Source organism: Prosopis cineraria, unplaced genomic scaffold, assembly GCF_029017545.1.
Source record: "Prosopis cineraria cultivar Desert tree isolate PC_DT_omini unplaced genomic scaffold, ASM2901754v1 PC5, whole genome shotgun sequence".
Lineage (NCBI taxonomy): Eukaryota > Viridiplantae > Streptophyta > Magnoliopsida > Fabales > Fabaceae > Prosopis > Prosopis cineraria.
The window spans coordinates 38,679,594-38,692,546 of NW_026555336.1; the positions used below are offsets into that span (position 1 = coordinate 38,679,594).

Genomic DNA, 12,953 nt, shown 5'->3' on the forward strand with positions numbered 1-12,953 from the left:
AGCTCCCCCAACAAGCTTTCTGCCAAAATTTTATCAAAAACATTAAAGAAATTTACAAAAAAAGATATACAGAAAAATTATAAATAAAGCACATAATTTAATAAAAATAAAATCAAACTCTCTTCTCTTCTCTCTTTTTTTTTTCTTAATAAAATTTAAATTTTATATCCTTAAAAAATTAATGTTTGATATTTAAGAATTAAATTATATAGTAATTTATATAATTAAAATTGATTTTGATTAAATTATCTAAATATTTTTAATTCTATTAAAATTAATTTTAAAAAAATAGTATCCAAATAAATTACATTATAACATAATTAATTATGATTAAAATTTATTACTTAATTAATTATTTTTATAATTTATTATATTCAATTAAAATTCAATATGAAGTATAGGATGTGGGAATGCGCATTCTTTAAAATATTAGTAAGTGAAAAATTAAGCACTATAGTACTGTACAAGTGAACATACCAGATGTGCTCTTCACCTTTAACTCTTTCAGTAAAGTCCGATCAAACGCTTTAATTAAAGTCAAATAAAAAGGTGGTTCTCACCTCTTGCCCCAATATGCTTTGGGATCTTACTGTTTCAACCTTCATCACACACCCAGCCAATGAGGGAGTCAAGACCTGAATCAGGGTGCAAGAAAATATAATTTAAAAATAAATAATTAAAAAAATAATATTTTAATTTTTTAAAATTAATTACATAAGAAAAAAATATAATAACATAAATAAAATTATATTTTTTTTATTTGGACAAAATATATTGAGATTTTTTTATCAAAATATATTAAAAAGGTTGACATGGAGTTTGAATTTAGACCTTCAAATATTTTTTTATTAAGTCTGAAGAGTTAAAAAAAATTAAAAATATAGGGTGTAAAATTGTAATTTTTCATACTATACGTGCAATTTTCTCCCGGGGTGCATTTCCCAACCCCCCCACCTTCACATGTATGTGGCTCCGCCACTGCACCCGGCCATCGCGACTCCGCTATTTAAGACCACTGGCACCGCCCTGCTTCATCAGTCTTCGTCTTTTTCATACCCTTGATTGCTCACCTTGTTCGTATTCTCAGATATACATGGCGAGGTCTGGGCGTCTGGTTTCCACCATTTTCGTCCTCCTTCTCCTTCTCGTGGCCACTGGTTCGTATCTCTTCGCTCCTTCACGATTCTTCGTCATTTCTCTCTCCTTGTGATCTCTGATGCCGTTCTTGTTTGTTTTGTGATGATCAGAGATGGGGCCGACAATGGTGGCAGAAGCAAGGACTTGCGAGTCCCAGAGCCACCGCTTCCAGGGGACGTGTGTGAGCAAATCTAACTGCGCCAACGTTTGCCGGACCGAGGGATTCCCCGGATGGCACTGCCGTGGCTTCCGTCGCCGCTGCTTCTGCATCAAGCCCTGTTAAAGACTACAGGCCCTCTATGGAGGTTGAGGAGGGAGTGATAGATCCATCACTTTTTATCCTCTCAAGTTGTGCCGTGTTCGAGAAGTAATGTTACGTTGCGAGTGTTTCTGTAATGCTTTATTAATTCCTTTGTCTTCTCCTTAATTTCTCAGTGTTGGAGGATATGATCTTCTGGGGTTAAGTGAAGAATGGCTTGTGTTGTGAAAGTGATAACGATCAATAAACAGACTCTTTTTTTAATATCTTCAGCGATTCCCTTGAATAAACCTCACCAAAAATTTCTGGGAGGAGCCAGTATAAGTATGATATTTTTTTTTTTGGGCCAGTAGCATAATTAAATATGAATCGATATCAGTATCTTGCGAGCTTCCAAGGTCCCATTTTATTACTACAAATACGCTAGGGGGGCTTCGAAAATAACTAGGTGAGAGTTAACAGAGGTTGGGTTGGGTTGGGTTGCGTTGGGCTGGGCTTTTGAACTGTGGATTGGTGAAATTCGTTTATTCTGGTTAACCGAAGTGAAGTGAAGTCGCGAAAGCCTGTATCAAACTGAAAAATAAAGTGACCAAGAAAGTAATCGTGTGATATTTCGTTAATCTAAACTAATCTGATCGGGAGAATATTAAATGAAAAACTTTAGAAGAAAAATTTAATATGTATAGATCATATATTTGTTAAAATTAGAATTTCAGTTATCAATTATTAATATTTACTTGTTAAAATTTTTTTATAAAATTAAATTGTTTCTGATATTCTCCCAAATTTAGGTTGCAAAATTCACTTAAGTAAAAGAAGTGCTTGCCATGAACGTGCCCTGTGTTTTGGGCGGGGAGGATCAGCTCTTCGAAAACGCTACGTTTCGTCAGCATTCTTATTAAAAAAAAAAAAAAAGTACCGCGTGTCCTTCTCTAAGCTCCTAAATGAAAGCAAAGGCTGGGATTGCTTAACCGCACCTGCAGACTCGCAGAAGATCCCGACCCATTCATTCGCTACTTCTTTGATGTGAAAGAAACACCATGTGTCCCCTTCTTGTTTCTCACCCCAGGCCAGGGTTTTTTCAAAGATATTTTTTCTATTACATATTCATTATAAATTTAAATTTTTAAAATTAAATTTATATTTTAAAAAATTATTAAATTAAAATAACTAAATCTAATTTAATAGTTTAAATTTGTGGCAATTCTTTCACTGCTTTCCCTTGCATGAGAGAAAAGCAGCTCTATAGATTCTGCAGAGATTCAAAACCCATTAATTACCTTTTTTTTAATTTAACAATTTTTTTAAATTTTATCCGTACTAAACACTTTGTCTTATAGGGGGCTACAGCTCCACATATCCATTTATATTTACACTTTTTTTTTAAAAGAGACACATTATTTTTCAAACCAACTGCACCCATGCCCTCTCTTTTATAAGGAGGGCAAAGTGCTACGTCCAATATTAAAGGAACTTGGAGAGAATTTGAATATATAAATTGCACACCTCACTAAGTTAATCTTAAAAAAAAAAAAGTAATAGCCTTATAATAAAATAGTATTAAAATTAAATTTGAGTTTGTCTAATTAATGAGCTTTTTTGGTAAGCCACCTATGATAGTAGTGCCGCGAATTGGCTAAGAGAATTGTCACATCCCATATTAAAGAGGCTTGAGAAAGATCTTGATTATATAAACAAGTGCTCTTAAATTAACATTTTGGAGAGAGAGTAATGACCTCATAATAAAAAACATCCTCGTAACACTTGGATTTTTTTAATATCCATGATATATCATATTTTCTATAAGCTAATTTTAGTTAAAAATATAAGACACTCTGCACAAAAAGGTTAAATTATTGAACTTATTAATTGTAGGATGAAGATATACTATATATATATAAATTAAAAATAATTAAAATAGATTGAGTTTAATTAAAATAAAAATATTAAAAATAAAAATAAAATTTTACTATTTTAGTGATGTAAATCGTTTTTTTATCACAATGTTAAAAATATGATATATTTTGGACGTGAGAATGCTACTATATAAAAAAGACAACAATTTTTCTCCTCAAAAACCTGATACGAAGTACCGGATGTGGGGGATGTGTTATGGATATATATATATTTTTTTTTACCTAGGAAAAGTGTTGTCAAAGTAATGGTTTTATTCAATCGTCAATACGTTTTTATTCTTTCTTTTTTGTAAGGAATTATTTTTTATGCTCAAGTTTTTATACTTTCGGGAAAATTTCCCTTCACCCAACATAATTTTAGCCAACCTCAAAAATTTTGAAATTTCACCGCACATTTTGAAGATTGAATAAAATTAAAGAAATGACTCAAATAAATTCATTGTTTTTATTTACAATTTTTATTAATAGTACAACACCATCCTGAATTTGCAGCCATCCTCCCACCTATGTTATTTACTCATTTTTCTATACATTACTTATTTATTTTTTCTACATAAATTGTTTATATATTTAGTTTTATTAGAAATAACAAAATCATTTAAGTTAACTCTTTAATTTTATTTTTGTCTTTAATGTTTTGTGAAATTTTATAATTTTAAAAGTTGACTAAAATTATGTGGAATGAAGGATTGCTTGAAATTTTCACAATTTTTAGTTTTTAGCAAAAGGCAAAGTCTTCACAGCAATGTGGGATCTAATGAATTTTGTTTTTAAGAGTTAAAAGGTAAATTTACCTCCAAACTTTTTTACAAGACACAATTAATATTTTAAAGTTTAAAAAACGTGCAATGTTACCCTCTAACTTTTTAAAAATAGAGCAATGTTATTCAAAACTAATAGAACGTTAATCATTGATTTGTATTTTTTTGACCATTCGATGCTTTATTGGCACACCCTTTGAGATTGAGTCAACGTACGATGTGGCAGGACCAATATAATCTCCCCATCCCCAACAGCCACCACAACTCTAGAGCAACCAACGGTCATTGCTTGATCGAGCAATCCTTCATCTTATACCCTTAAAGAACCTGCGAGAAATAAGAGGATAAAAAAATGGACCACCATGGAAGCTGCAAAACCAAAGGTGTCAGCAAGGCAATAGTCACAGAGTTAAAGGCTTACATGAGCACTTCAAACAAAGAAGAAAAACTAAAAAACACCAACTTAGTTGCAAAACTGAGGTAATATGCTAAGGAAAAGATGATAGCAACCAAAAAAAAATAACAAGGTGAAGCTAGAAGGATGAGGTATTCGCCATTAAACTTTGAATTTGAAGGAAGGGGGTAGAAGTGTAACGGTAAGAGCAAAGACAAAGTTAGGGAAAAAAGGTTTCAAGAGAGAAATTGAAGATGTTGACATTAAAGAACACAACACTAAGGATTTGCCTTCTTGAACAGAAATAGCAACTAGGTCATTGCTATTGGAAGCAAAAGTAGTCCCTCTTCATTGGAAGAAACCTTAAGCATGACATGTTGAAAGACAAAAGATTGCTGAGTCAAACATAGGGAATCCTCACCCACAAGATGCTTAGGAACTCAAAATTGTTGGCCATGATAAGTCGACTTCAAGTCTAGACTCAACAATAATGTAGTGGGTCGTGACTGCTTTGAGGTCGCTATCACAAAAGGGGAAGATGGCGATGACCTTCGTGCATCAACATCTTTCTTCTTCCTCAATTTTTGATCCCAACTATCATGGCTTAGATTACTTCTCGATTTATAACTTTGAATAGGATCAGGTATGGAACCAACTTTCAATTCTTTGAGGGGGGAAATCCTCAACAAAAAAATGATAGGACATTTTATTAAAAATTTTGTAAATTATATAATAATATGTCAAAGGTTAGCTTGCCTTTTTAATTAAAGAAAACTTAATCCTTCTCTCTTACACATCATTAAAATCATCTATACAAAATTCTATATCAAACTCTTTAACAATTCTATAAACTATTAAGAAGCTAACAAATGAGATTCTTTCTTTTTTTTTTTAATTTGAGCAATATAGATTAGAACATTTAAATCCAAGTAGTGACAAAAATATATAAATAAAAATATTAAAAGCGCAGAATTACCAAAACAACGAAAATAACCATCTCAATCTCATGTGAACCCAAATTCCACAATCCAAAACATGTATAATATTTCATTCCAAAACATATATAATGTGCCAGCATCCATCATCCATTCCCCATATTAAATTCATTCTAGGACTTCGGAGAAAATCAAAGAAAGAGGCCATCATCATTCATCAAAATTAGGGAGGAACTTATAATGCCAAACTCGGACAGAAACTGAACAGGGGTTTTGGGCTAGATCATATACTTAAGTTGAGTTGGGTTGGGTTAAATTTTATTACGAGACTAAGAGCATAAAACTATATAATTTAAAAAAAACTGGAGGCCTGAAAATAATCTCCCAACATACCTATACTCAATGTTTTCAGAATTGAATTGAATATTAAATAAGAAAGACTAACAGCTTATGATTTTCATGGTCTAATTGAGTTAAATCAATGGTCAAATATGTGAGTATTTAAATTTAAAAAGTTGTATATGTATATAATAATCTAAATATGAAATTATTACTTAATTTAAAAATAAAATCAAATATTTTAAGTTTATCATTATATAACAAGCTACATGATGCAACATAACATCAAATAATTAAAAAAATTATTCTTTTATTTAAAAAAATTGATAAAAAAAAGAAAAGGGTATTTTTTTTAACAATCAAGTTTTTAAAAACTAGACCTAATTCTTAGCTTGCTTTTAGTTTTTGGTCAGATAGTCAGTTCAAAGTGATTCAATCTATCCCAACTCCTTAAACAGTTTTTCTGAACTTTACTGAGCCATTAGCCTGAAGATCAATGGTTTGATTTTGATTTGATTTTTTAATCATTGTCCATACCTATACCTTACAAATTTATAAAAAAAAAAATACAGGGGCCCACCCATAAGGTAGTTCCACCCTTGCATGAGATATGATATGTTGTGGTTACAGTGATTGGCTATGCTTTGTGGTGTTTGCTGGAGGTTTGTCACCGGTGGCTTGTTATTGGATCTGATGGGTTTAAGATACAGGGATGATTTTTTTTTTATATATTTTAGGAAGGCATATTTTAGTCTTTTTATGTTTTTAAATGAACATATTAACCGAAATTATATCATATATATCCTACATGGCCTGCCATCCTGGCATATTTTAGTCAAAAAGATTGCACATTAACGGTCAATGTCTGTACTAATTAAAATTAGGCAACATTACTCTGTTTTTAAAAGGTTGGGATAACAATAAATGTTTTTTAAACTTTAAAATATAAATTGCGTTCCATGAAAAAAGTTTAGGAATAAATTTATCCTTTAACTCTTTTTTTTTATTTTTTCAAGTACAATAAGCAAGCAAGAAGCTTCAGGAAGAACGCTACCCTAAAACACGGAAATTTAAAAGAACCCGAAAATAAGCAACCACACGACAAGCCATCTAACAGCAGAGGACCCAGTGAGGCACACGACCGTGACGCTAAATGCGTCCTCAGGCAAGCTCTCGGGTCAGATCACATGAAGCCAATTGTTACGGCGCCAACTGGCAGCGGCCTCATAAATGTAAAATTCAAACTTCAAAACATGTGTAAATGCAATCGTACTGTAAAATTCAAAATGGAGTAGGCGTAAATCATTCACACCCCATTCATTTAAAAATATAAAATATTTTTTTAAAAATTAAATGTTTAAAAATATAAAATATTTTTAATTTTTTAAAATATAATTATTATTTTTTTAAAATATTCTTATTAAATAAATTATTTTATATTTATTTTAAGATAAAATACTTTAATAAATAGAGATAAATATAAAAATATAAAGTTAATTTAAAAAAATATAATAACTTTATTAAGGTAAAATTTGATTAAATATATTTTATATTTTTAAACGAAGGAAGTATAAAATATAAATTTATAATAAATAAAATCAAATTATTTCTAAATCTTACTTCTTCTCTTCTCTTCTCTTATCTTATTATAAAGCACATCAAGCCACTATTCATTTACATTATTTTGAATAGTGCATTGCAATATTATATCAAAATTATTTTAATTTTTTTAAGTTTTAAATGATAATGTGGGACCAATATTATGAAAAAAAAATAGGTGTGAGGCTCATAGTAGAAAATATATATAAAGATAAGACTTAGTAAAAATGATAAATATGATTTTACCAAAAATGAAAAATATGAAATTTGTTATGAAATTGAAAATTTAATTTTAAAAATGTAAAAATAAATAAATTTTTTATGTTTTGAAAAATCACATGGGATTCATGATAAAAAATAATAGGTGTAGGATTTATACTAAAAAATAATGGTAAATATAAGATTTGTGATAAAAATATAGGTGTTGGATATGTAGTTAAATTACAAATTTAATTTAAGTGAAAGGTTAAAAAAAAAAACTCTTTCCATTCAAAAATATAAAATATTTTTAATTAAATCTCACCTCTCAATAAAGTAGTTACCTACTTTTTAATTAACCTTATCTTTTCATATTTACTTTATTAAATACCCTAAATAAATATAAAATCATTATCAACAGAGACACTTTTAAAAAAAGATAATGATTACATCTTAAAAGACTAAAAATGTTTTATATTTTTGAACAATTAACTTTTTAAAAAATACCTTATATTTTTGAATGGAAAGAATAAGTATTTTACTGATTATATTTTTTGAAAATTTAATTTTAATTATTTGGAGATGAAAACTCATAAAATAATAAATTATTATTTATATTTTGAAGTAAAATAAAATGACTTTTAATTCAATTATAAAGAAGATTCGTGGGGGCAAATAGTAAAAGAAATAGAGGTGAGACTCGGTGAAAATGGCAAACATGAAATTTGTAATGAGATTAAAAATTTAATTTAAAAATAAAAATATGAAAATTTAATATTTTAAAAATTATGTGGGATTCATAATAAAAATAATAGGTGTAGGATCCATACCAAAAAATGATGGTGGATATAAGACTTATATAATAAAAATAATAGGTACTAAATATGTAATGAAATTTATAAATTTAATTTAAATGAAAGATGAAAACTAAAATTTAAGTATTTAACTAACTGGATTTTTTAGAAATTTAATTTTCAATTATATGGGGATAAAATTACATAAAATAATAAAATATTATTTATATTTTGAGTAAATACAGTAAATATTAATTCTAAGGAACACTTGTATGAGTTCTAAAAATAGAAGAGAAGTATATGCGATTTTGGTAAAATAAAGAACGTATTAGTGTATTTTTCTCTCATAGTTTGAATATACAAAATAAAAAACTTAAAATAAATTGTGCGGAAACAAAACAAGTTGGCACATATTTTTCTTATTATGGACACATGTTATTCATATTTTCAATATGCACAATAATATATTTTTTTGTGCAGTTAAAAAAGGGAGACCCATTGAAAATGATGATGGATATAAGATTCATAATAAAAAAAATGATATTTATGATTTCTACAATAAAATTATAAACTTAATTTAGAAAACATATGAAAAAGTACATATCATACCTCATGAGATCTTTTTTTTTTTGAAAATTTAATTTTCTTAAACTAAGAAAATTATAAATAAAATAATCTATTGTTGTTATTTTTTAAAGCAGGTAATTCTAGTCGGCTCTACAAAATTTAGGGCCAGGCCTAACCAAATAAAGCATTTTTATATTTAAATCACGCTAACCCTAATATAACTTATATATATATTTTTTAAAAAATTAATTTACAGGTTCTTATAATTTTTTTTCAATTTTAAATTCAGTTTCTATAATTGTTTTATTTCAATTGATTTTTTGCAATTTGACCATTAGATTTGTTGATCCATGAATATTAAAATCCTTGAATTGTTACTTTTTAAAAAATAAAACTAAGCACTTTAAATAATTATATGATTTTAAAATTAATTGTGTAATTTTTGTAATTTAAAATTTATATAATCAGATTACATCTTTTAAATTATTTTTACATATATAGAGTTTTTATAAAAAAATAATAAAAAATATAAAAATTGTATTAAATCAAATTTTTTATGGACATCAAAAGTGTTTTTGTTTTGAAAAAAAATTAATCATTGATAATTTTAACCCTCATATGTAAACATGTATTAAACTATAATAGCTCGATTCAAACAACATAAATAACAAAGATCTAATTCAAAATTGAGAAAAACACTGAAGATTTGTAAATTAATTTTTTTATGATAAATTGTTTATATTTTGTAATATGTATAAGAGTAATACATTGTAAAATAAAAAATTTTCTTTAAATGATATTTTCCATGAGGCAACACTTTCTAAAATAAAATAGATCATTATTTATATTTTTATTATGCATTTACATGATAAATTTTAAAATATAATAAGTTGTTTTTTAGTTTAAATTTAAATAAAATAATGCAATATAAATGTACTAAATTCTTTTTATCCTTTAAATATTAAAACATCCCCATACATCACAAGAGAAATAGATCTAGTTACAAGTAACGTGATTATACCAATGGCAAGTTGCTTCAACAATAATGTCACCCCTCTGCGAGCATAAGATTCAGAGTTCAACTTCTACTTTAACACTTGAGTGTGTGAGTTATATGTTTATCGCTTAAAAAAAAAAAAGTAATGTGATTATTTTCATATTTTATATAATGCCTGAATTTCCATCTGCTAAAAGAAAATGCAATTTTAACAAGATAATGAAATTTAAATTTATCGAAGCAGGGTAGTGTCCAATCCAAGTTCTTTTCATTTCCCATCTATCCTCTTCCTGCCGTTATTATGTTTTGTTTCATTCATATTAATTTTAGTAATTTAAAATTATTTATTTATTTTTAAATGTTAACATATACTTTTTTGATTAAAAAATATAAGGTATTTTTTAAAGAGTTAAATGTTTAAAAATGTAAGGTATTTTTAGTCTTTCGAAATATAATCATTATCTTTTTTTAAAGTATCCTATTAATAATAACTTTATGTTTATTTTAGGGTGGTTAATAAGGGTAAATATGAAAAAATAGAATTAGTTTGAAAATAGGTAAATACTTTATTAAAAAATAAAATTCAATTAAAAATGCCTTATATTTTTAAACGGAAGGAGTAATTAATATTCTTATAAGATATTATCTCAATTCTAAATTATAAAATATTTTTGAAGAGATTTAATTTGGTATACTATAATATAAGACACTTTAATAAAATAAAGTTTTATTAATAATGCTTTTTTAATATTACTTTTTCTATTATATTCTCCCTCTTTAATATTTTTTCATTGACAGTGTATTATATAAAAGGTATTTTTAGAAGTTTATATTTTTATTTTAAAATTTAATAAGCTTTATTAATACGTATAATTTTATCTAAAAGTAATTTATAAATTTGGATTGAGGGAGTACTAAATTTAAACAATTTAAATCTGATAAGCATCATACAATTTAGAGGAAGAAGGGAGGAGACATTACATTAAGAGAGGATTTGAATTCAATAAGTGACATGAATTCGGTAACTCAATAAGCATCTTATATGATGCAATAATAATTATTTAATTTAATTAAATAGTTATAAGATATTTTATTATACAGTATTTGGAAAATATCAAATTTTAAATTTTTTGGAAGGACAATACACGTAAGAATTATTTTAATTGTAATGATCATTTTGAATGTTTGGAGAAAAATGTAATATAGTAATTTTAAATATTGATGAAATATAATTTGTATAATTGATATACTTATTGAATGGGTGTTCTTTGTTAAACTTTAGAGTTGACTTTCCTAATTCATTATTTTTACATTTAACTTATAAAATCATCTTAATTTACTCATAAACTCAAATTAAATAAAATTCAACTGAACTTGTGAGTTAACTCTTTGAATTTACCATTTTACGTTTTTAGTTTATACAATTATGTTAACTTACTCATAAATTTAGATTAAATGTGATCAATTAAACTTGTCAAACTTATTAATTTTTAATTGAGTTGAGCAAATTAGGTATATACGGCACAAAACTTGCTTCATAAAAGCATAAGGACATAGTTAAAAAACACAAATTCTCAAAAAGAAAAAATTAATATTAATAAAAAACAACAAAAATAAGTTTCCCTATTTTAAAATTTTTATGTTGAGCATAGATATATTTAATTTTAATTATTTATATTTAAAATATATTTAAATCAAATTATGCTCATATTTTATATTTTAATTATTTAATTATATATTTTTAATAGTCATTTATTAATAAAAATTTAAATTTACATTTTTATCACAAATCTACTTATGCTCACGAATTTGAGCACCTTGAGTGCACTTGTTATGTTTGGTGATTTTGGTAGGTGGCTTGAATTTCATTGTATTTTCATATTAATATATTATGTAGTATTTATGTTTTTCATATTAATAATACTCCTTACGTTTTAATTTATAAAATATTTTTAGATAAAATTATATATAAATAAAATTCATTAAATAAACTTTACATCCTTATTTTTTTAAAACAAAAATGTAATTTTTAAAAATATTTTTCATTTAATACTTCATTTATAAAAGATTAATGTTAAGAAAAAAGAGTATATAAAAAGAATAATATTTAAAAAGTATTATTAATGAATTTTATTTTTATCAAAAAATATTATATATTGAAATATTAAATTTTTTTAAAAATATTTTATAATTTGGGAGAGGGAGTATTATTCTCATATGTCTCCTACAGTCCTGCCTCCTCACTTGAGGTCCATTGCATTTCCTTTTTCATTGCGTTTCCATCGCAATTTTAAATCGTTTAAATGAAAATGCAACAGTACTATCAATTCATCAATTCAACGGTCTAACTTTGCTATTTAAGACCACCAAGTTGCTTCTTCACTCTGCATCTTTGTATTGCAGCCTGCCAAGCCTCTTACTCTCATATTCTCAGACATGGCGAGATCTGTGCCTCTAGTTCCTTCTTGTCGCCACTGGTATGTACCTTTTCGCCATCTCTTCATTCGATCCGTAGTCCTGTATGTTTTGCGTTCATAGTTTACTCTTCGTCCTCCTGCGATATGGTCTATAACGCTGCTGAATTCTAATGCTGTTCTTGTCTTTTTTTGATCAGAGATGGGCCGACGATGGTGTCAGAAGCGAGTACGTGCGAGTCGCAGAGCCATCGCTTCAAGGGGACGTGTGTGAGCAAATCTAACTGCGCCTCCGTTTGCCAGACCGAAGGCTTTCCCGACGGTCACTGCCGCGGCTTCCGTCTCCGATGCTTCTGCAGCAGACCGTGTTAAGGATGGGGTCCACACTTGTATTGGGATTCGGGGTCGAGGAAAAGTGACGCATCATCCATCACTTTTTCCTCTCACGAAGTCCATCGTGTCGTGTTTGTGTTTGAGAGTAATGTTATTTTGACCCTCTCCGTAGTTTGTCTGGTCTTAGATTTCACTGTGTTTTGAGGTTTCTCAGGTTAAGAATGGCTAATGTTGTGGAAGTGATGGATAATAATAATTAATAATGGACTCCTTTCCTTCGTCAACATGCAGTTCTCCGTTTGCCTCTACT

The 12,953-nt window shown here is 27.5% G+C and overlaps 2 protein-coding genes across 2 annotated transcripts; both read left to right on the forward strand.

The window, feature by feature from the left end:
- The first annotated feature begins 960 nt into the window (after positions 1-960).
- Positions 961-1,662, forward strand: LOC129310298 (defensin-like protein). The gene is made up of 2 exons (XM_054952111.1): positions 961-1,157; positions 1,248-1,662. Exons 1-2 carry the CDS (start codon positions 965-967, stop codon positions 1,418-1,420), a joined length of 366 nt encoding a protein of 121 aa, XP_054808086.1. The 5' UTR covers positions 961-964; the 3' UTR covers positions 1,421-1,662.
- Positions 1,663-12,409: 10,747 nt separating this feature from the next.
- Positions 12,410-12,927, forward strand: LOC129312204 (defensin J1-2-like). The gene has a single exon (XM_054954833.1). The coding sequence runs from the start codon at positions 12,524-12,526 to the stop codon at positions 12,680-12,682; it is 159 nt and encodes a 52-aa protein (XP_054810808.1). The 5' UTR covers positions 12,410-12,523; the 3' UTR covers positions 12,683-12,927.
- The last annotated feature ends 26 nt before the right edge of the window (positions 12,928-12,953 follow it).